The sequence below is a fragment of the Capricornis sumatraensis genome, chromosome 15 (assembly GCF_032405125.1).
Source record: "Capricornis sumatraensis isolate serow.1 chromosome 15, serow.2, whole genome shotgun sequence".
In the NCBI taxonomy this organism is placed as follows: domain Eukaryota; kingdom Metazoa; phylum Chordata; class Mammalia; order Artiodactyla; family Bovidae; genus Capricornis; species Capricornis sumatraensis.
Window position 1 is genome coordinate 32,605,775 of NC_091083.1, and position 24,215 is coordinate 32,629,989.

Sequence of the window (24,215 nt, forward strand, 5' to 3'; positions counted from 1 at the left end):
TTTCCGTTACACCCCATTCCTATTGAATCTCCGAGAGTGAAACAAAAACAAAACCTCCAAGGGGTCCCAATGTGCAGCCAGTTTTGGGAACGTGTGATCTAGAGGCAGAGTCTAGAAGGAAACAAGGGTTTGTCGGGCTCAGGTGGCTGAGGAACAATTCTGACGGAGGGGGGTGGGAACGTACACTGCGCTTGGAATTCTGCACATTGCACACCCAGCACCCAGGCAGAAGACATAATTACTGTAGGAAAGCCTGACTGATGCCCGTTCCCTGCACTAAGCGCTCAGCCAGCCAAGCCAGTGCTGGTGGCCGCTCACCTAAGCGAGCGCTCCCAGATTCCGACCGCTTGCCCCGCCCGCGTCCGCGCGGTCCCCGCGAAAGACTTGGGGCGCAGGCGCAGGCGCATTCGCCGCCGCGGCTGGGACGGCCGCCGCTGACGTCAGGACGCCTCGCGGGTTCTAGGCCCCCGCCCGGGCTCCCGCGTTCCGCGCGGGCTGTGCGGAGGCGGGGCGTTGGGCCAGCGGAGCTATCCCGGCAGACCGCGCCAGTTTGAATGAAAGCTCCTCAAGATGGCGGCGGCCGGGGCCGAGGCGCCAGGAGGTGAGGGCTGGAGAGCGGCGCCCCGCACTGTCCCCTGTCCGCCGGGCAAACTCCCGAAGCCCGGGAAGCCGGGCCGGAACGCGCTGGCCGGCCGCAGAGCGACGCGGCGAGACATCGCCTTCCGCGCGACTGACACTGCGGCCCCCAGACGCGCGCCGCGGGCTCCTCCCTGCCCCCGGCCCCTGACCCTCCTCGCGGCTCGGCCCGCCCGCTGCCCGCAGTCGCTTCCCGCGCCCGGCCCTTGCGAGGCTCGGCCCGCGCCCTCCGCTGCCGTCCCACGGACCCGGCGGCCCAGCCCCCGCCGCCGGCCGGCCCAGAAACCCCACCCCTCCCGACCGCTGTTTGGGGGCACCCGGGTGGCTACGGGGGATCCTTGCGCGCCTCGAGGTCCGTGGACACGAGGGGGGCGCGACTCCTTTGTGATGGTTTGAGCGGGACGTTTGCAGTCGGGCTAGCTTTGGAACTGGGAGCGGGAGGATCCCGGTGGTGTGGGTGTGACCTCAGTGTCGGAGGAGCAGAGAGAGGTCGGGGCTAAGAGAGGTGTGAAGGCTAAGAAAATAGATGAGTGAGGATGTACCCCGATTCGGACGCACGGGGAGGACCGGTTCGCCTTTGGAGGAAGTCCCACTAAGTGGGTACTGGAGGCGTTAGCCCCTGGCTCACGGGAATCGTCATCCCCGCCGGGAGGGAACTTGCGTGCTGTTTCTGTGGTCGCCAAAGAATTCGGTGCTGAACGTGTGTTTGTGCGCGCGCTCCAAGACTGGAACTTTCAATGCCTTCTGAAACGGAAAGGTGTTTTCCAGCACTGCGCCTCTCCGCACGGATTATGGACTCATTATCGCCCAGCTTTTCCTCCGCTAGGGGTTAGTGTGAACTAGTGTCAAGTTTTTGTGATGGTCATGAAATGTTTATTCTTACCAATGAATTCTCTTTCTACTTTATTAGAGATAGTCATATTGGTTACCAGGGGGGTTGCGGTGTCGTGTGTTCCAAGTTTTACTCTCAAAACTAGCATTTCCGTGGAGGGTTGCGTCTTGAATTCTTCTGTTACTTGCACTAAGTGAAATTGGTAGGAACAGCAGACAGATACACCTTCGGTAGAAAGTCCAGGTGATGAGCATAACGAGGTTAACTCTACACAAAACATCCTGAGGCTTTTTAAATGGAAGGGATGGATATAAGGGGTGGTTTGTATTTCTACTACTCCCCTACCCCCAAAACACCCCTCAAATTTTTTAGGGGAAAATACATTTCACTTTCTTGATCTAGAACTGAGTTCTTTTTTGGGGGGTGGAGCGGCTGGAAATCATATTTCAGGTTTTCTGACCATGAGACCCCTGGGTGAGTTTGGGAGGGCGAGGAACGGGTATACTAGGAACAGCTCTTCTCTCTTTCTGGAAAATTACCTCCAAACCCAAAAGGTTATCACAACTACCTTGGAGAGCTGCCAAGTAAAGCGTGCGTTTACTGACGGGTTTTGTTTGGTTTACTCCCAGTTTACTCCGGCCCTCACATTTTTTTCAGTGAAGCTGAAACCCAGAAAGATGGAAACCTCCCTAAAGTCATGTAGCTAGGGGGCCTCGCGGGGCCTGGAACAGAGGACCCTTGATCCTCTCTGGTGCTTCTCGTGGCACTAGCCGGAAAGCCAAGTTTATTCTATGTTTCTAAATGTCAGTTTGTGTTAACCTATTTTAAAAAAATATTTATTTACTTAATTTGGCTGTGCCAGGTCTTAGTTGGAGGTACACCATATCTTTTATCTTAGATGCTGCATATGGGATCTAGTTCCCTGACCAGGATTGAATCTGAGCCCCTGTATTGGGAGCTTGGAGTCTTAGCTGCTGGATCACCACCCTGTGTTTACCTATTTTTAATGCAGTGTGGTGGCATACTCTTAACAGGAATTTGAGGGTAGACTCTTCCACAGCACTGTTACTGGCTTCTAGAAGATTGATGATGAGTGTATCTAATTTTCTTCAGGCTTGGTGTAAATTGAATACTCTGTATTGTCATCCTTGGCTTTGAAAACAATACAGGAAGTGAGTATTACAAAACTCAGTATACTCTTCATTATTTTATTGTAGCTCTTGGGTTAATTTACCTTGCTAAACTACATTGCTGCATGGGCAGAATTGAAGTTAAAATTTCATACAATCTTCCCAAATAGGAAAAGTGGATCATATGATGTCACCAGTATATAACTATAGAATTAGATTACAGTTCTTATTGCTGGACAAAAAGAAAGGGAGAATTACTTTTTAACAATGTAAGATTATTTTAAAATATATTTAAGACGTATCTTTAATAATTTTGTGCTTGATGTCTACATTTGACTAAAACAGCAATTCTATATAGAATACAATGAAAAAGTTAAAAATACTATCTCAGCCTATCTATGTGTAATCTTATGAAAGCTTATAGACATGAAACATTTTGCTCAGGTGGCCTAGTGGAAATTGATATAGTAGGGCAGAGACACATGAGAAAATCCAGGAAGAAATATTTACCAAAATAGTTCTTCAGTGGTTAAATTTTCTTAGATATGTAAATGGTTTCTTGAATTTTTAGTCTTATAAAATTGCCAGTTGAAGGGTGGGGATATAGAAGTCAAGATTTTTTGTTTTATTTTGTTTTAATTGAGTAGCTATTTCATTAGTAAAGAATTCTATTTTCTTATTGTAGCTTGGTGTGTGCCTTGCCTAGTTTCACTTGATACTCTTCAGGAATTATGTAGAAAAGAAAAGCTCACATGTAAATCGATTGGAATCACCAAAAGGAATCTAAACAATTATGAGGTGGAATACTTGTGTGACTACAAGGTAGTAAAGGTAAGGCAAATATCTAGACCCTTAAAAAAGACCTAATCAGACCTCCCTTTAGTATTTCATATTTCTGTAACATAAAAATAACCTTAAAAGTAAGCAAAGCTCTTCTTAATGGTTACAATTCTTAGCCATGATAAATTTATATGTCCTGTCATCTGTTTTGCCAACTAACATTGAAAGGATTTTGAAGCATAAAATGTTCTTACATTCAGATATTTCAAGGTGCTTATGTCATTCTACATCCAACTCTTGATTATCTCCATGTGGATTACCAGAGCAAATGTCTTAGCTCAGATTGGCTTCTCCTGTCATTCGTTTTGTTCCTGAATCATATTTCCCCACTATCAGTCACCTGAGATGAACCTAGAAATTCAAGCCAATTTTAATGTTACCAAATCTCAAGAAGCATCACCATTTGTATTTCCTGCCGTCCTGTCAAACTCCAGATAGCAATGAGGTTTTGTTGTGCAGTAGAACAGCCTGGCGTTCAGTCATTTCTAGCCTTTGCCTAGTACCTTGTGACTCCAGAAAAGTCATTTAACTTCCCTGGGCCTCCCTGTATTTGTTTCTCTTGAAAATGGCAGGGTTGTTCTTCAGGAAGCTCTTATAATCTAAACTTTACCAGATGCTTTTGAGTAGTTCATCTCTCCATTGCCTACCTATTCTGTAAGAACTCTGGTTGTTCATCTGTCAGTTCTTCCGGATGAATCAATCAGAAATCCTGTTTTCCTTGTTTTCCTTCTCTTTCATCTTCCACATGGATTCTGCCATTAAATCAAATTCTTCCTTTGAAACATCCATCTTCTTTTGGTCTCACTGGCTTCCTCACTCAGTGGAATGTTGTGATGAAGCATTTACCTGCCTAGCAACTAAACAACAACAAAATTACCTACACTGTCGGCACTCTCTGTACTCAAGGTTGCAGTCTTCAACCCCCAAAGAGCCCGGTCATCTGCCGTTTCAGTTTATAAACTCTTGCCTGGCTAGTATAGCTGCAGGGGTCATAGAATCACACTTCTTGGCTCCATTACATATTATTTCTGTTCTCACACTGCTCAGTTCCACAGGACAGGCTTTTTATCTTTCGCTTGCTTCTTCCATTCTTGTCACCAGTTTTCCCAATTATAACTTTTCTGGACTTCTTACTCTGTCCCTCACCCTCTCACACTCAGCTGCAGACTTCTACCTCTTCCGATTCTTCAAGTATGAACTCTCAACTTACTTCACACCAGTTATCTGTATCTTTGTTCAGAGGTTGCGCCTATTTTTCTTTTTTTTCCCCTGCCCATCCCCTTTAGAACTTTGCTTAATCTTTGATGTCTTTTTTTTTAATCAAGTGCTATTTTTCCACTGGTTTATCTTAATTGATAAATCAGATTTTCCCTAATCTTTCTTTGATCTTGGGTCCCCACTCAAGCATTTCCTATCTTTTCCTTCTTCCTCATTTCCCATCAACTTTTAAATACAGCTTTATTGACACATGATTCACATACCCTACAATTCACCAGTTGAAGCTGTACACTCACAGAATTATTCTAAAATTGGTTGTAGCAGTGGTTGCACATTTTCATTAACCTAAAAAGAAACCCCATACTGCTTAGCCATCACCCCCCAAACCTCTCCAGATCTTTTTCCCGTTAATCCTCAGCAACCACTGATCTACCCTCTGTCTCAATAGATGTCCGTATATGGACATTTCATGTACGTGGAATCATGTAGTATGTATGTGGTCCTTTATGATTGGCTTCTTGCACTTAGCATAATATTTTCAAGGTTCATTCATACTGTAGCATATATCAGTACCTTTTGTATTGCCAAATATGTCATTATATGGACATAGCACATTTGATTCATCTGTTCATTACTTGATGGACATTTGGGTTGTTTCTGTCTGGGAGCTGTTATAGATAACGTTATGAACATTCACATGCAAGTCTTGGTATGGACATGTTTTCATTTCTCTTGGATATATACCGAGGAGATGAGCTGTTGGTTCATGGTACCTGTGTGGTTTAACCATCTGAGGAACTGCCAGTTTTCCAAAGTGACGTCACCATTTTACATTCCCACCACCAGTGTATGAAGGTTTTGATTTCTCCACATCTTCACCAATACTGTTACCTGACTTTTTGATTATAGCTGTCCTAGTGGGTGTGGAACATCTCGTTCTTTTGATTTGCATTTCTCTGATGGCTAATGATGCTGAACATCTCCAGTGCTTATAGCCATTTGTATATCTTCTTTAGAGAACTATCTATGCAGATCCTTTACCTATTTTTTAAAGTTTTTTAAAATTTATTATTTATTTTTGGCTGCACTGAGTCTTCATTGCTGTGCAGGCTTTCTCTAGTTGTGGCACACAGGCTTCTCACTGTGGTGGCTTCTCTTGTTGTGGAGCCGGGCTCTAGGGCACAGGTTCAGGGTTAACGGTGCACGGGCTTAGTTGCCCTGTGCATGTAGGGTCTTCTCGGACCAGGGATGGAATCTGTGTTCCCTCCATTGGCAGGCTGCTTCTTAACCACCGTACCACCAGGGAAGTCCCTACCTAGTTTTTTGAATTGGGTTGTCCTTTTCTTACTGAGTTGTACTAGTTCTTTGTATATTCTAGATAGTCCCTTATCAGATACACAGATTGCAGAAAAGTTTGTGCTGTAGCTTGCTTGTAGTTTCCCGTCTTACTTTTTAACCCACTCTACTCTGATTTATGCTCCTATAAGTGACTTCCTAAATTGTCACATCTGAGGACCTCAGATCTATTCTCCTTCTCTGCAACATCCTACCCTGTTGGCTACTCTTTCTTCCTTGAACCTTTTGTCCTGGAGAGACTGCCTGGGTTCAGATTCAGGCTCTGCCGTGTACTAGTTGCAAGACCTTCAGTACATTACCTGGTTCTCTTTCCTTCAGTTTCTTCCCTGAGATGAGTGGACACCTCAGGGGTTTCTGTTTGCAGACTGACCCGTGGTGGTCATGTGGTAGCAGCATGTGCTATCATTGTTTCTCACCTCAGTCTCCACTCTTTCCACCACCAGTTTCTCTTAATGCTCTTTCTGAAGCTCCTTTGCTGTCTCTTGCCTGTCCTTCCTCTGAAATGTCGATACGTACTCGTCAAGGCGCTCTCGGCCCTCTTCTCACCTGGAAGCTGCTCTGTGGATGGCCTCTTCTCCATGGTCTCTACTTGCATTGATTTGGCTGCTGCTGCTGCTGCTAAGTCGCTTCAGTTGTGTCCGACTGTGCAACCCCATGGACTGCAGCCCACCAGACTCCTCCGTCCATGGGATTCTCCAGGCGAGAGTACTGGAGTGGGGTGCCATTGCCTTCTCCGTTGATTTGGCTAGTGACCCTCAGATCTCTGTGAGGCATTGTTTTCTTTCTGAGCTTCATTTCAAACTGGGCACCCTGTAGGTAACCACATTGAACATATTAAAAACTGTACCCATTTTCCCCATCAAACCTGCATCCTGATTGAGTGTCCCCTATCTAGCTTCATCAAAGTATAATCTTCACAGTGACCTATCCTTATAAATTCTTCTTTCCTCCCTACCCTCTAAATCTAACAGGTCATCTCATTATATGGTCTTAACCTCTTAGAGACCATATGCCTCTGTCTTTTGCTGTTAATTCCTGTTCCACTTTAATAGAGAGTTAATTATCAAGGAATCTGCTTACATTGAAGGAGCTGCCAATCTTTTTTCTTATTCAGAATTCTTAGTCTTACAGTTCAGTTTGGGTAACTTTTGCCGTCCTTCAGCCTTCTACTTTCGGTTTCTTACTTTGGAAAAAGCACGGTTCCCGCACGTATGTCCTCGACAACCCACTTATATCCCTCACTTCTTCTCCTGTCTAACACAGATTATTGAATCTGTAAGCCAGTATTACTTCAGTGTATGTCTGCCTTTTCTGTCTGTCTCTCTCTGTCTTACAGTCAGGGCAGGTGAGAGATCTTATGACCCTGTCCTTTTCTTACATATTCCCCTCCATTTAGTTCATAAAAGAGATTGTCTCAGCACCATCTTCTTCAGAGTCATTACGGTTTCTGAAACACAGCTCTGATTGCACTAGGACCTTCCTTTAGCCCTTTCAGTGGCTCCCTGGTGTCTGCCAATCTAAACTGAGTCCCTTTGGACCGATGTTCTCTATCATTGGGCCTCAAAACCCCTTCCCAGCTTCATCTCCTATAACATATCCTACTTCCCAACCACACTGATATGCTAGAAAGTTCTTCCATGTAGCTAAGGCTTACTGAATGTGTAGTATGAGCTGAGCACTCTTCTGAGCATTGAGAATTTAGCTTAACAACAGACAGAGCTTATATTCTAATTCCTGAACACATCATGCACCTTCGTGCCTTTTGACTTTTCTCATCCATTTCTCTCTCTGAAACATTGTTTTTCTTCTCTCCTTTGCAAAATCCTGCATGCCTGCAAAGTTAAGCTGAAAGGTTACACCAACCACAGAGGCTCCTTCCTTGCTCACCTCAGCAAAATTACTTTCTTTATATTCAGGATAAGTACTGTTCTTGTCATTATTCTAAAACTTGTCACATTTTGTGGCTTTGTTTCATACATTCCCTGCTTAACTATCCACCATTTGAGGGCCAAGACTGTGTCTTACTATAAACTGAAGTGTACAGTGGGTATTTAGTTCATGGTTGATGAATTGGTTTTTTATGTCAGTGGTTTCTCCAGTCCTCACAATGACCGTTGGACCAGGTCGTCATAGCGTCATGCTTAAATGACAGCACCAATTTACTGACTGATGTCTGCTGATTCATCTTTCTGTAGTCTCACTCAGTAAACATTTGAGATTCTTCTTTGTATCAAGTGCTACATTAGGCAACGGGAAGATAAAGATTAATGAGAAATGGTCCCTAACCTTAAGGAACTCACAGCCCAGTGAACAAGACTGATAAGTAAACCATCGAATGCTGTATTGACTAGTAAGTGCTAGGACAGACATCGGACACGATTGGTGGGAGGAAGGCCCAGGCTGACTCTGAGAAGGCTTCCCGGAAAAGATAACATCCATCTGGGACCTCATAAGACGAATGGAGTCTCACCTTAAGGCTTTAGCACAGAGAATGGAGGGGAAGGATCTGGGATTTGGAGATGGTGAGAGACAAGTGAAGGAACTCCAGCCATCCTACTGCAGAGAGCACCATCTGGTTCTACAGAGTGCGACACTATATTCGGAGGGTTTTCTCTTCTCAGTGAGGGAGAGAGCGGATTAGCAGGAAGGGAGATGACACAGGTACAGCCTACATGTTCTGAAAGGCTGTTGTAATGTGGGCGAGAAGTGATTGTGTCTGAACTAAAGCAGTGACAGTGAAGATGAAAAGAAGCAGATGATTTGCTTAATTACCAAGGATGTAAACTTTCAGTCCGTGGTTTAGCAGTCAGGGAGTTGGTTGGGGATCCAGCACTGGAAAGCTTGCAGTGGTGTTGGTGGTAGTCCTATTCACCAAGACCCAGACAGGAAGATGAGGCTTAATATAAGGAGGAGTAGGATAGGGGGCCAGATTGAGGTTGGAGAAGAAGGTTGAGAACATTTAAAAGTGAGCTGAACCAGTAGGTGGTTGGAAGTGAAGTGGAGTCGCTCAGTCCTGTCCAACTCTGCGACCCCATGGACTGTAGCCTACCAGGCTCCTCCGACCACAGGATTTTCCAGGCAAGAGTACTGGAGTGGGTTGCCATTTCCTTCTCCAGGGGATCTTCCCAACCCAGGGATCGAACCCAGGTATCCCACATTGGAGGCAGACTCTTGACCCTCTAAGCCAACTTGAGGAAGACAGGTGGTTGGAAATGTGGCTTTAAATCAAGAGTGAGAACTGACTGGCGACATTGCCCTTGAAGTGATTGGTGGAAGAATGGGGACTGAAGCCCCGGGACTGGGTACACTTACCCCTTCATTAACCCACAGATATTTCTCCAGTCTTCTACCGCCTATCATGTCACACCCTGGGCACTAGCGATCTCAGCGGTGAATGACACAGAAGTATGGTCCCTGCTGTCATGGAATTTGCCTTTTGGTGAGTGTAGAAAAACCTTAACTATCACTGTACCAAGAATTTAATAACAGTTGAGATGAGGCTAGTGTAACAGAAGGCTGTAGCTCATCCTGGAGAGAGAGGCAGTTGTCCATGAGGAACTGATTTCAGGCTTAGTACTAAAGGATGTAGAGATAATGGGGAAAGGTCCTGAGTCGGAAGAGAGCCTGACTTCTGCAAAGACTTCGAAGTATGGGTGGAACATAATAAGCCAAAAGGATTGGAATGAGGCTGGAAGGATGGGGCGGGGTCCAGAAAGTGCCACTTCTTGTAGGCAGAGAGAGGAGCTCTTGACTTTTAAGTTCTGATCAGGGGAGTGACATGGGGGAGAGGGGTCAGGAAGGGGGCTGTTGCACCATGAGTGGGTTGGAAGGGTAAGAGGCCATTGCAATAATCCACACAAAAAAAGGGGAGGCGAGCCAAGATCAAGGAGCAGGAAGGGGTGCTCACAGGGAAGAGCTGTCCAAGGACAGACACAAACTGGCAAGAACGGTAAGAGAATCAGAAGAGTAAACCATGGAAGCCCGAGGAGCGGTTCTCGTCAGTAAGACAGAGTCATGACGAGAGGGGTCAAAGCAGAAGTGGAGCGCTCCCCTCTGGACTGAGGAGGGGACAGGTCACTGATGCCCTTAGAGCAGTTCTGTGGCTTGGATAGAAGAAGCCAAAATAGAATGAATTAAAGAGTTAGTTGGAAATGAGAAAGTCAAGTCAAGTAGCGTGGGCAACTCTTCAAGAACTCTTGCTTTCACAAAGGGATGTGTAGGGTCTAAGAGTGTTGCTAATTTAATTTAAAAAAATATCTGACTAGATAATGTGATTTTTAAAATTGAATGTTATAAAGCATTTTATACTGAAAAAAAAAAAAAAATCTTCCACCCCGTGACCTTAGTCTCTGTAATTTATCATATCTTTTAGAGATCCCTTCTTTATTCAAGCATTTATATCTCAGAGGAGGTTTAGTTTAATTTTGCTTTTAAAAAATTAAGGGAGAGTCAGATGCTAGTGAAAATCAGGAGAGAGCAAGAAACTGAAGAGACAGGAGAGGGAGGGAATTGGTGGAGGAAGGGCATCTCTCCTGCTGTATCCACGGCCCCCTTCATCTCTAGTTCCATGTCCATGGAAGGGTGGAAAGTCGAAAGTCAGGGCTGTGTCGAGAAATAATAACCTCCCCAAAATAATAGGGGAGGTGGGGGATAGGGACCTGGAAGAAAATGGAGAAGGTCTGGAATAGCCAACTCAGGATGGGGAAGGAATACCAACTGCGGGAACAATGGGACGATTACCATGATGGGCTCCTCTTGGGGTCCAGTGGAATTCAAAGGATGTGAATTGGAGTCTCGGTGCTGTGTGATTTTTTTTTTTTTTTCCTTAATGCCACATGTTTGGCATTGTTTCCCCTTCATGCAGAAAAGTTTGTGACAAAACTGTGAGTGCTCTTTATTGACAAACTCAGCTCATCACTGAAGAAGTCCTTGGGAATCAAATATTAAAGAAATATTACCTAAAGGTTTGACTTCTTAAAGTTTCCAGGTCATTCTCTGTCTCTAGGACTAGCACTAGACTGAATGACACATATTAACAAAATATCCACATTTCACCATAGTCATATTCCTTAAAGACAGCTGCAGTTAGGGTGGTTTGTTAAGAAATGGAATAATAGAAATCATTAGACTAAAACCTAAATTTTAGAGGTCAGGAAAACAGAGCTCCATGACTTTTCCAGGGTCATGTTGTTCATTTGTGTCAGTTTTGGGCCTCTAACCCAATCCTCACAATACGTACACTCTCTCAATCAGTGGTGTGAAAATCCAGTGACTTTCTATTGACCAGAATAATTCTCAAACTGTGTTCCCACGTAACAGTGTGATTTCCATATTCAGATTCATGCTCTTCTACCATTAATATGGAATATTATGATCTCAGAACTTGCAGGGGAAAATTAGCTAATGAGAGGTAGATTTTAATTGTTTTTCTTTTTTGTGCTCCCACATAATATGCATTTTAAAGAGTTTGTGCTTGCTACCTCTTTAGTGGCTACAGGCAAGAGGTAACAGATACTAACAGATATTTTTAAAAACTCATAAATTGTTATCTTCAGGTTAAGTTGAACAGCTTATATTTCTTTTAAGGATTCATATGGTTACTATTGTGATTTTTTAATATTGCGTACATATTAGTAGTCACATTTGTTGTTACACATTCAGAAGCGTTTAGTAAGTGCCTAGGATATAGTGGGGAATTGTGCTTGGTGCTAGGGCTATCAGGAATAAGATTGCTTCCCTCCTGCAAATGAGTTGGCCAAAATATTTGTTTGGGTTCTTCCATCAGATCCTACAGAAAACCCAAATGAACTTTTTGGCTAACCCAATAGTTTCCATTAGAAATGGGAACACAAGTTGGCAATAATCAGTCCTCCTTGGTCAAGAGTGGCAAGGAAGACTCCACAGGAGAGATGACATTTGAGCTAAGTTTTAAAAATGGGTAAGTTTTTCTGCACAGAAAAGATGAGACTGAAATAGGTGTTCAGTAGAAAAATGGAAGCAGACATTCTAACTAGAAATAACTGTGTGAGCAGAGCAACATAAAGGTAGGAAGACAGCAGTTCAGTGTGGCTGGAGGGTGGTGTGTGAATGGGGCCATATTGGAACACTGAGTCAGAGACCCAATCAAGAATAATCTTTGTTATAATTGGAAGTTGGAGTTAATTCTTTAGGCAGTGGGGGAACCATTAAAATTTTTAAGCAAGAAAATAACAGACTGACTGGTACTGTGGTGGGGGGGTGCTTTTTGTTTTTATTAAAAATCTACACTTTAGTAGAGAAGGATAGATGGATTGTTGTTAGTCCGGAGGCAGGGAAACCAGTAGGAGATGAGTGCCATAATCGGGGCAAGACTGAAGGCTTGAAGTAAATAGCATTATGTTAATAGAGATGGATGAAAGGATCTAAGGAAGTTCGCTGATGGGGGATTGACCTCCTGATTCGTGGCTTGTGTGACCAGGCAGATGGGGGTAAGGCTGCTTTGATGAAAATACAGAGGGAAACTGCTTAGGAACACTGGTGAGTTCCCTGTGGGCAGATTAAGAACCTACTGGACATCCAGTAGGTCACTGACTCCATGGGGTTGCAGCTAAAATTCTGGGAGTGTCAGCGTACAGTTAAGACCGTTGGAGTAATGAGGTTGCACAGAGAGAACGTTTAGAGGAAGAATTCTTAGACTAGAATCCAAATATCCTGAAATTACCCATTGTATCATACATGTAATTTTTGATAGGGAAAAGTCTGTAGCTCTCTGGAGATTCTCAAAAGAGACAAACACTTGTTTAGCGTGAAAAGGGACCAAGGACAGAATCCTGAGTGACTACATTGTTTTAAGTGATGAGCAGAGATCTCAGCAAAGAAGGCAGAGAAGGAACAAATGGAGAGAGAACTATGATACCAAAGCCTAAGGAATGGCCAGACGAGGACTAAGTTGGCTTGGCAGTTGGAAGATTGGTAAAATGTTGTAATAGACAAGATAAAACTAAATGTATTTATTTTGAATGACACTTCCTACAGAAACACCATGGTTTCTAAGAGTTAAAACCATTGGCCTACAACAAAGCTCAGATGCCACAGTCAGGTGTTCAGGGCTGTCCCAAATTTGCTCTTCTCTTGCTGTTGCAGTTTAATCTCTTGCTTCAGTGTTCTCAACCTCAAAGCTAGCTAAATCTGTTTCTTCACTGTTTTCTGGATACTTCATGCAAATCTTAGCTCCAAGCTTCGCTTGTGTTTCTCATCCTGCCTGCCCTGTGCCCTCCGCAACAAACGCTATCAGTCTTTCACAGCGTAGTTTGTTCTGCTTCCTCTGTGCCTTTTTCTCATTGACCTATATTGATTTCCTTATGTTTTAGTGGTATTTATTGTCTTCCTTTTTTTGGCCTTTAAAGTTGTACCACCTTGCATTGCTCTTTATTTTACATACTACTGCCTTCCTTTCCCAATGAGATTTTACACTTAAAGGCTAATATTATCTTACATCTCATCCCACCCCCTAGTGACTGAACTTCCATATGCTCATTATAGACACTAAAATATTTGAATGAATTTAACCTAAGCCAAACATAGTGGGGGAAAATGTTTTGAAGAAAAAATTTCATATGATGCATTCCAGATTATACAGGAGTGGTTAATGGATCATTCTTATGACTCCACTCCATTTTTATAGGTAATCAAGAGTTGACTGCATGTCTGAATAAGATATTGACATCCTGTGAGACTTAAGAAAGTTTTGACTTTTATTTGAGAGTTTAGGGTATTGAAGTCATTGCATTTAAGTCAAACTGATTTCTGTATAAAATTATCTTATTTTTTAAAAAGGGAAATTTTTAATGTAAAAAGTAAAATGAGGCATATATATAAAAAGTAGAATTTTCATTCTTATAAAATGGAAGAAATCTACAAAGTAGAAATAAAATGTTACTAATATTTACATTGCACTCATACTTTAGAAGCACCTTTACCATCCATAAGTTAAGTAGGTACAATGTAATTAACATACAAAATAATCACTAAAGATGCAAATGACTCCTCATTGAACAATATATTATTTTGAAAACCGACTTCAGTGGCTTAGTGTTTTTAGTGTTTCATTGTTTGCTGGCAACTTTTGGTGTATAACTCAGGGCTATGGTAGGAAAAATTGTAGCAGGAAAAAAAAAGAGGACCAGGGTTGCACTGTTTTATTTTGGAATCAGAAAAATGTAACTTTTATTTATAATTAAAGGGAATAGGTAATGTTACACAATGCCAAACCATCCTCATTGTAATTGAGCATTTATGTGCTAACAACAGTTGCAAATTGTAATCACCTGATAGGAGGGAGAAACCCATGTTATGTTTTAGTGAGCCAGTTTGACTAACACTTCAGTATATGTCTAGGCTTTTTCTTCCCTGGAATCATAGTATATATTTTCATAGAAGTACAGTTTTTGTGCATATGTTCATGCCATAATTTAATCACTTTTTTTTGACTAAACATTTTTACCAATTTCACAAAGAAGCAGAGCTCTTTTCATTAACAAGCATTATTGTGTATTGAGTAGAATATAATAAAACATGGAGATAAGCTCCTTGAGTAGCCAGGTTGCCTTAATGCTCCTTACCCCATCGTGCCTCAGTACATTTTCTGGACCTGCCAGGTCATAATAAACTAGAACTAGTATGACACCCTTATTTTATAATAAAACCTCTATTTAAAATTTCAGGGGAAATCAAATGTATCCCAGTTAATTTTTTATCAATATCTATGAATTAAAATGCTAACTAAAAACCACAGAATGCAGTTTAATTACTTTATATTTCAGAAGACATTTGACCCTGGCACTCATGGGTATATGTTCGCTATTCTAGAGAATGAAGAAAATTGAGACTTGAACAATTTATTATGTACAGTGTGTACACTAGACTTCTGCCTGCCAGTGCAGATATAAGAGACCCAGGTTCGATCCCTGGGTTGGGAAGATCCCCTGGAGGAGGAAACGGCAACTGACTCCAGTATTCTTGCCTGGAGACTCCCATGGACAGAGGAGCCTGGCGGGGTGCAGCCCATGCGGTCGCACAGAGTCAGACACAGTGGAAGCGACTTAGCACACATGCACGCACACTAGACTAGCTTTTTAAAGAGAAACTTAATACAGCACTGGGAGAAGACACAGCCTAACTCCCAGGGTACCATGGTAACCAACAGCAGTCTGAAAGATAAATCAAAATATTTGATCTTTGGTGCTTTGAGGGCCTGTCACCTAATCCAGCCACAGGCAAGTGTCTCTGGAATTGTGCTCTTCAATAGAAATATGATACAAACTACAGGTGTATACAGTCGGCCCTCTGTATCCCCAGGTTCTGCACCACAGGATGCAACTAACCTCAGAGAGAGAAAATATTTGAAAAAGAGAAAGTTGCAAAGCAAAACTTGAATTTGCCATGCGCTGACAACTATTTATATAGCATTCACATTATATTAGATCTAGAGATGATTTAAAGTATACAAGTAGGTTGTATGCAAATACTATGCCATTTTACATTTGGGACTTGAGCATAGTGGATTTTAGTATCTGAGAGGGGTCCTGAAACCAATCCTCTGGTGAATACCAAAGGACAACTATAATCTTAAAAAAATTTTTCTCATAACTGTGTGAAACAAAATGGAAAGAACCAGGTGAAACTTCTTTTAATAACACATTTAATTTAACCCCAAATATTATTTCCACGTGTAATCAGTGCTTTTAAAGTAAACAGTGTACATTATTTTTGTGCTGCGTCTTCGAAAGGCAGTGTGTGTTACACATAGAGCACATCTCAGTTTGGACCAGCCACATTCAGTAGCAACATGCAGCCAGGAATGACGGAGACAGTTCACTCTGGGAAATCTAGGGAGCTGTGTGTGTCCTGGACATTAATGAAAAGGAACTACCCTCATATCCAATGTAAAATATTAAATTATAGACCTTGTTCAGTCACCAAGTCGTGTCCAACTCTTTGTGATCCCATGGACTGCAGCACTGCAGGCCTCCCTGTCCCTCACTGTCTCCTGGAATTCGCCCAAGTTCATGTCCATTGAATCGGTTATTACAGACCTTAGAGGGTGGTGCCTCCGGCTGTGCTGGCCAAGCAAGCCACTGACCTATGTCATAAATTCGTTTTGGTACAGCTTATTTCCATATAAAGATAAATACTGTTTTGTTTAACTTGATCACTGGTAACATATTCATGAATTTCATTACTTTTATCTTTCTCCAGGTGTGACTCTCTTGCCTGTGGTCAAACATTATGCTATATCTAAGTTTTCTGTACATATTTTATGTAATATAAAGAAAAACAGCTTTATTTTATGATTTGTATTTCATCTGCTAGTAACCTGTAACTATTATGAATTTTATTAAGAAAAATAATAATGAATACCCTTCAAGATATTAAATTATTTTCGGTAAATGGATATGTCGTAATCTGATTTGCATTTTCTTTTATATTTTAAGGATATGGAATATTATCTTGTAAAATGGAAAGGATGGCCAGATTCTACAAATACTTGGGAACCTTTGCAAAATCTGAAGTGCCCATTACTACTTCAGCAGTTCTCTAATGACAAGCATAATTATTTATCTCAGGTAAAGAAAGGCAAAGCAATAACTCTAAAAGAAAATCACAGAGCCTTGAAACCTGCTGTTGCTGAATACATTGTGAAGAAGGCTAAACAAAGGATAGCCCTGCAGAGATGGCAGGATGAACTCAACAGAAGGAAGACTCACAAAGGAATGATTTTTGTTGAAAATACTGTGGACTTAGAGGGGCCACCTTCAGACTTCTACTACATTAATGAATACAAACCAGCTCCTGGAATCAGCTTAGTAAATGAAGCTACCTTTGGTTGTTCATGCACAGATTGCTTCTTTGAAAAATGTTGTCCTGCTGAAGCTGGAGTTCTTTTGGCTTATAATAAAAATCAACAAATTAAAATCCCACCTGGTACCCCCATTTACGAGTGCAACTCAAGGTGTCAATGTGGACCCGACTGTCCCAACAGGATCGTACAGAAAGGCACACAGTATTCACTGTGCATCTTTCGAACTAGCAATGGCTGTGGCTGGGGTGTAAAAACCCTTGTGAAGATTAAAAGAATGAGTTTTGTCATGGAATATGTTGGAGAGGTACGTTCACCTTCTCTCATAGCAGATAATGTACAAGGAAGGTTTATGCTTTTGAAAAGTTGCCTTTTTAACCTCCGTGACAAACATTTGGTATGTTTTGATAATTATTGTTGCAAATATGTACAAATTTCAGGTTTGAAAGAAGGGTTCACTGGTATCATTAAAAATATAAACTTGAATATGAATCAAAAAATTAATGACAAATGTAGTAGTCATCTTTCAACAAACACCCAGTCATAGTCACTAAAACTGGCATTTGTAAATTTGAAAATATGACAACTATTTTTACACAAGAGTCCTAAGACAATTTTGAAAATCAGATCTAAATACATCCTGACTTGGAAACTTTGCAGGGGGGATGGTTACTTTTTAACTGGAGGAAAATTGCTTTACCATGTTGTGTTGGTTTCTGCTGTACAGCAACGAAAATCAGTCATATATATATATGTATCCCTACCCCCTCCCTCTTACAGCTCCCTCCCCCCATCCCACCCCTCTAGGTCATCACAGAGTACCAGGCTGGGCTCCGGAAACTGTTAAATTGTAATTCACTTCATCCATTTGACCAAATATGATTATGTGTAGTCGGCAAAACTCGGTTTTGTACCAGTAGGAAAGATTGTAGAGTAAATGGACGTTTTATGACCAAGTACTGTAAAATACACATAAAAACAGGTATTGCATCCGCCAGCAAGGAACGTCCAAATCCTTTGTAACTCGGTTACAAAGACTGTTCTCTAAATTACCAAATACTAAGCAAATTGTTTTTATACGTGCAGTGTAGATCTACAGAAGAGAGTATTTACTGCATACTATTCTAAGCACCTTGTGTTTTAACTTATGAATTCTGTCAGCAACTCTATGACATGGTAGCATTCTCTCCGTTATTATACAGGAGGAAACTGAGGCACAGAGAAAAATAAAGCAACTCACCCAGGGTCACTTAATAGTAACAAAGAACCAACATTCAAAACCAAGGCTCTAGAATCTTGACCCCTGCACCATTCTTCACCAGACTGAATGGTGGGAGAGGCTGTGGCTAGAAAAATACAAGTGTGACTGCATATCTGGGGTTGTCAACTCAGATATTTTAGAAGTTGTTTGGAACTGGATCACCTTTAAGTATCTGCATTCACCCAGAATTCTCAGGTTAAATTGCATCCCTATTTTGATCCTTCAATTTTTAGACAATGGCAGATTATTATAAATCACTGTTCAGGAGCCTAGATCTCATATAATCAAATCATTCTCTTTTTGAGTTTAATAAATGTAGCTAAATTTGGTTGCCACCATGAATCACTTGAGACATTTTTGGTTTCTTAATCTGAGCATGTGGTGAAGCTGTGTTCTTCAGAGCGGAGCTGTATAGATGATGGTCGTGAGTTGCAGAATTTCATGAAAACCACCTGTTCTACAAAACTAAACTTGCCATACAGTTAACTGTGGATTTAACATACGTTCTCTCCTGTATTTGCAACTTATTTCCATTTGTAACTACACACAGATTAATTATAGGAAAATTAGCTGTAGAGCACAGATACTTGTAAACTTAGTTCTTTACATTCTGGTGTGTTCTACAGAGAGCTATCGTTTAGCTCCTGTATTAATATATTGAACATATCAATAAATCAGAACCAAAGTAGTATACTATTTCAGCTTGATAATTGTTGGGTTTTCCTAATTCTCATTTAAATAGTCATACTTAGCACCCTCATTTTCTCCTCTCGTTTCCCCACCTCTTTTCATCTAGTTTTTCTAGAATAGTTTATGTAAATGTTTATTTTGATGGCACTTTTATTTTTATGCACTTGAAGGCCATTAATATATTAATAGATTTATGGATGAATGTTTCTTCAGCAACAGCCATATAATATAGTTTTTTCTTTTTAGGTAATCACCAGTGAGGAAGCCGAGAGACGTGGGCAGTTATATGACAACAAAGGAATCACGTATCTCTTTGATCTGGACTATGAATCTGACGAATTCACAGTGGATGCAGCTCGATACGGAAATGTGTCTCATTTTGTGAATCACAGTGTAAGAGATACTTATTATAGACAGGACTAGGGCCACTTACTGTAGACAGGACTAATTAGTACTGTTTTAAAAGATTTTCTGTACTTGAGGGATAATTATATACTTTTTCATTATTTCCAAAGTATTTTAATACAAGGGCCTTTTCTGTTAATTCCTGGTATTACTGCTCTTTTAGGAAAATTCATCAAGGTGTCTACCAAATACTATCCATTTTAAGAATCTTCACATGTATTACTTCATTTAAACTTTCCAACAACTTTATAAGATACGTATCCTCATATAGAGAAGGAAATTAATCACCAGAGGAGTTAAGAGGTAAAATGTTGAAAAATTAACACAGCTATATGGGTTACAGAAGTTAACACAGCTAAATTTAGGATGTATGACTAAAGAAAGATTGCTGTGTTCTCTAAAATTTTAGGATTTCTAGAGTACTGAAGTATTTAGGGCTACTTTTCCAAATTATGAATTAGTATTCTTAATTCCTATTTGAAACAAATTTAGAATACAGTTAGAACCTTAACTCCAGAAACTTACACTCTAAAACGCTACGCTCTATAAAAACTATAAGGGAGGTTAGGAGTTACTAGACACCTATTTAGTGCTCAATGGATAACAAAGTTTTAGGCTTGTGAGATTGACATTGTCTCCATTTTATAGATATAAGGAAAATGTATCTCACAGAGTAAGTCTTATAGTTGGCCACAGAAGGAAGGTAGCCCATAATAATCTTTTGATGGGTTTTATACCAAGAAACTAGTTTATGATGAGTAATGAAATATCAGAGACCTTCTGACATCTTAGTTTACTGGTTTACTTAAACATTTAATTTTTCCTTAATGATAAAATCAAAATGCTTTCAAAATAGATAACTCTATTCAAGGACAATTTAACAGTCATTTTTATTTCTTAGTATGATTGACTGGATCTTCCTTGCATATTCTAGAATTTAGTGTAGAGTTCTCAAAATGATGAATAATTCCAATCAAAAGTTTTAAGAAATGAAACTTCATGCAATATGAAATTGCATGATATGATTTTTTAAGAACAGTTACTGCAGTTCTTTAAGCCTTACTAGAGCATCTTTTACTTTCAATAATCTATTTCTATTTCTAGATGTTCTGCGTGGGCCTTTTTTGACTGTTTCTAGGCTTTTCAATAAACTTTTGATGCAGTAGTCCCTGCTTATCTGCAGTTTCACTTCCCATGATTTTAGTTACTGCTGTCAAACATTCTCCAAAAATATTAAAAATTTTAGAAACAAGCAGAAAATATATATATGCCTTACTAAAATATTTACAGGTGAAATGATATTATCTAACACTTGTATTAAAATTCTCCAGAAACAATTAAGAAGTTGGGATTAGATGAAACAAGAATGACAGAAACGTTAATAGCCCTTGAAGCTGCATAGTGGATGTATGTGAACTTACTTCCTCTAGGTTTATGTCTGAAATTTTCTGTAAGGGAACACTTTTTCAGTGTGCATGCCTCAAAACCCTCTAAACAGTAAGCCACTTAATTTCTCATAGAATTTAACACTAATACTCTGGGAAATTAATGATTTTACATAGCATATAGAAGAGCTTATTCATGTCATTTTTACTTAAGTGGGATCTCATGTTCCTTTTTAGTGTGACCCAAACCTTCAGGTGTTCAATGTTTTCATTGATAACCTCGATACCCGTCTTCCCCGAATAGCATTATTTTCCACGAGAACTATCAATGCTGGAGAAGAGCTCACTTTTGATTATCAAATGAAAGGTATGATTTTCAAATAGTTTCTTTGATGGAACTTCAGTGTGAAAAATCTAATTAGAATAGAAGACCTTAGAACATCTGAACCAAACTAAATACTAACTAAATAGAAAGGGGCAAAAAAGGCTATAAGAGTTTGTCTTTTCAATCAAGGGCACAAAGCTAATCTGATAGAGCTAGTGCTAGAATTCAGGTCTGCCTGACCTTGGGGCCTGAGTAATGCTGTTTCTTTACATCACATTGCTGCCTGCTTTTTTCAGAACTTCCACATAGAAGCTTATTTATTATAAGATCTTTTTTCAGTATTACTTGTATTTAAAAAATTTTAGCGTTACATTTCTGAATGTTTACTAAGATGTATATTCAAAAGATTGAAAATATGATGTAAATCATATATGAGCTTATTCCATTCCTACTTGAATCTGGCTTTTAAAAAGAACATTGAATTCTCTTTGCTTTACTGTGAACACTTAATTTTATGTGCTTTACTATTTTCTTTGCTTAGGAAAGAAAACACATACTGTTTTTCTAAGTATGATGCCCTTTACATATTGTGACTATTTGACCTTGCTTTATGGCTCTTAAGAAATTTATGAAATGAATGCTTGTATATTGAATTTTACTAGTAAGTTTCATCATTTCACAAATCCATCCTCATAAATATCGGGTAATAACAAACACTTTACCTCTGACTAGCCTATACCATCCTTTCATGACATTTCATAATAATTTGTCTCTGAATATTCACACTTATACTTGTAACTGATACAAAATTTGAAACTCATTATGAATTCTTAAGTCTTTCTCTTGTATTTCTTTTTCTGTGTATCCAGGTTCTGGAGATGTATCTTCAGATTCTATTGATCACAGCCCAGCCAAAAAGAGGGCCAGAACTGTGTGCAGATGTGGAGCTGTGACTTGCAGAGGTTACCTCAACTGAATTTTCAGGAAATAGAACTTATGACGATTATAGTGTTTTTTCTAACGTTAACATTTTAAAAGTATTTTGGACTCTTTTCATATTATCAAGATTATACACTACGATGATTTACAATTCACCTTTCAGCCTATTGACCAAATGCATTACTGATACTTTTGAAGAGAGGAACATAGGGTCACATAGACTAATTCTAAATATACATATTTAGTGGTTAGATACCAAACATGAAAGGAAAACTATTTGTAAATCAACAGCTATATACTTAAGAGGAAGTCTATGTGAATATAGAGAAACGCCTCCTTCAGTGTTTAAGTGTTAAAATGATGATGTAACAGTTGCTAAGATTGAACATTCAATTTGCCATACACCTTGAATTTAGAGAAATAGAGTTAGTTCATATTGGACAAATACACAAGTTCTATTTTTGTTACTGTCATTCCTGTTTACCTACTTACAATTCTTTGTATTTGAGACAAATAGGTGATACTGAATTATACTCTATTTTCTACTTCCATTAAAACATTGGTATCTTAATGATATAGAAATTTAAGGTCTAAAATTAAATGTAAAAAAATTTCATTACAGCTTGATTTAATATTTTGAAGCAGTCTAGACCAGTAGGAGGAGTGGATATCTGAACCAGTCAAAGATTTTTTAATCTTATAGAAGAAAGGTATCTGAAGTTTCCCTAAAATTCTAGAATGGCTGGCTGATGCACTTCTTAGAAAGGACGGGGCATGGGGCCATGAGGGTCTTTTGGAGTGCCAAGCAGGGGAGATGGAGCACTTTATAGGACCCTCTTGATAATATGAATCAGGCGATCTCTGCTGAATACCTCTGGTCTCCACAGTAAAAAGATTATCTCTTTAGAACAGCTGTATGTAATGATAGTGTTCCACACAATAATTAACATTGCATCTTCTGAATTTCAAGTAGTTTTAACATTTCCTTGCCACTAAATTTAATTATTTTTATAATTAATAAAGGGCCTGCATGCCTTTCTTAAGAAGTGATCTATATTTTGAACAGATACTTATTTTATACGTGAATTTTTTTAATGTGATAAAGCTAAACTTGGCTTGGCCAAAGTATGTGTCTGAATTATGAGACCATTTATTACTTGAACTCTGAAGACTGAAGTGATTATATTGTTTGGGGCAAGGGGGTTGTTTTGTTTTTTCCTTCATAGTGAAACCTAAGTTGGGGAAAAAACTATTTTCATCTCCTTCAGATCCCAGGACATGGTATCCAACAGGACAGTGGCAGCAGCAGCTAAGTCTGGCTTTTACCCACAGAACCCTTGGGTAAAACTGAACTGACTTCAGGAATGCAGCATTTCACATCTTAATCCTTAACCTCTCTTCTTGGGAGAAGCTGCACTTTGTTAATATTGCTGTCACAGGACTTTGCTTTTTCATAGTACAGGGTGAATTATTTACATGTTTGGAGCCTCAGAGTATGTCTGCTTACCAAAATTCGGAGGTGCCAAAGAAAAAAAAATTTTTTTAGTGCCATTTCTTGTTCTTGATAAAAGAAAAAAGTCACAAGGTGTCAGTGATTTTTTTTTTTTTTTAAGTCACAAATTTACAGCTGCTCCCAGGGGCCAGACTCACTTTGAATTATAATTCTCACAGGTTCAAGATGTAACATTGGTCAGTGTTTTACTGTCTAGTTATTTGATCTTGTCTACTCTGTGTTAAAGAAATGTAAAGCTGGAGAACAAAGGGAAAAATGATTATTTTCGGTAAACTCGCACTTGGTCCTTATTATAATAGAAATGTAATGAGCTTTTGACATTTTAAATACCCGCACTAACCGTGAGTCGTTAAAAAAGCTGAACTTAAGCAGTAAAATAATAGAAACTAAATGAAGCTGTTGGGAGCTTTAACTATTTTAAGTCAACATCTAGCTTCTTGTTTCCTAAGTTGTCAGAATTTGTTCTCTCAATATCAAGCAAATATGCAAGGGAAATATTTAGATCAAGTTTACAATATTTAGATCAAGTTAAAGCTGTAAATTAATCCACTGTTCAAGTTGTATTGATAGCAAGCACTGTTTTCCGTATCTACAGAAAAGGATTCTGACACACGGTAAGCTCAGGGTTTTTTCCCCACATATGCGCAAAATCTAGACTGCACTTACTTATAGTTAAGCAGTTTCTCTTAGCAAAGTAAACTTAGTCTGGCATTTGGTTTTCTTTTATTATGCCTTAGCTGCATTTCTGACTATCTTACTGCCATTTTCAGTGAAGCTAAAGGGGCAGAAAATTATTGATGCATTCCTGACTACCTGTTACCGAGATTAACCAAAGGTTCATACCATTC

At 40.0% G+C, this 24,215-nt stretch overlaps 1 protein-coding gene across 2 annotated transcripts; it reads left to right on the forward strand.

Annotated features, from left to right (window-relative positions):
* Positions 1-570: 570 nt before the first annotated feature.
* On the forward strand, positions 571-22,292 carry SUV39H2 (SUV39H2 histone lysine methyltransferase). Of its 2 annotated transcripts, none has more exons than XM_068987485.1 (6): positions 571-601; positions 3,284-3,429; positions 16,485-17,156; positions 19,047-19,193; positions 20,828-20,957; positions 21,785-22,292. In XM_068987485.1, exons 1-6 carry the CDS (start codon positions 571-573, stop codon positions 21,889-21,891), a joined length of 1,233 nt encoding a protein of 410 aa, XP_068843586.1. In that variant the 3' UTR covers positions 21,892-22,292. The 2 variants fall into 2 exon arrangements, with proteins under 2 accessions (XP_068843586.1, XP_068843587.1); XM_068987486.1 differs by having other exon boundaries at positions 16,485-16,616.
* The last annotated feature ends 1,923 nt before the right edge of the window (positions 22,293-24,215 follow it).

What these genes read in the sequence shown, in the direction of transcription:
- SUV39H2 (XM_068987485.1), top strand. Translation starts at nt 571, where the DNA reads ATGGCGGCGGCCGGGGCCGAGGCGCCAGGAG. An exon ending in TCATGGAATATGTTGGAGAG is followed by an intron (nt 17,157 to 19,046) that starts GTACGTTCACCT and finishes TTTTCTTTTTAG; the next exon opens with GTAATCACCAGTGAGGAAGC. An exon ending in CTCATTTTGTGAATCACAGT is followed by an intron (nt 19,194 to 20,827) that starts GTAAGAGATACT and finishes GTTCCTTTTTAG; the next exon opens with TGTGACCCAAACCTTCAGGT.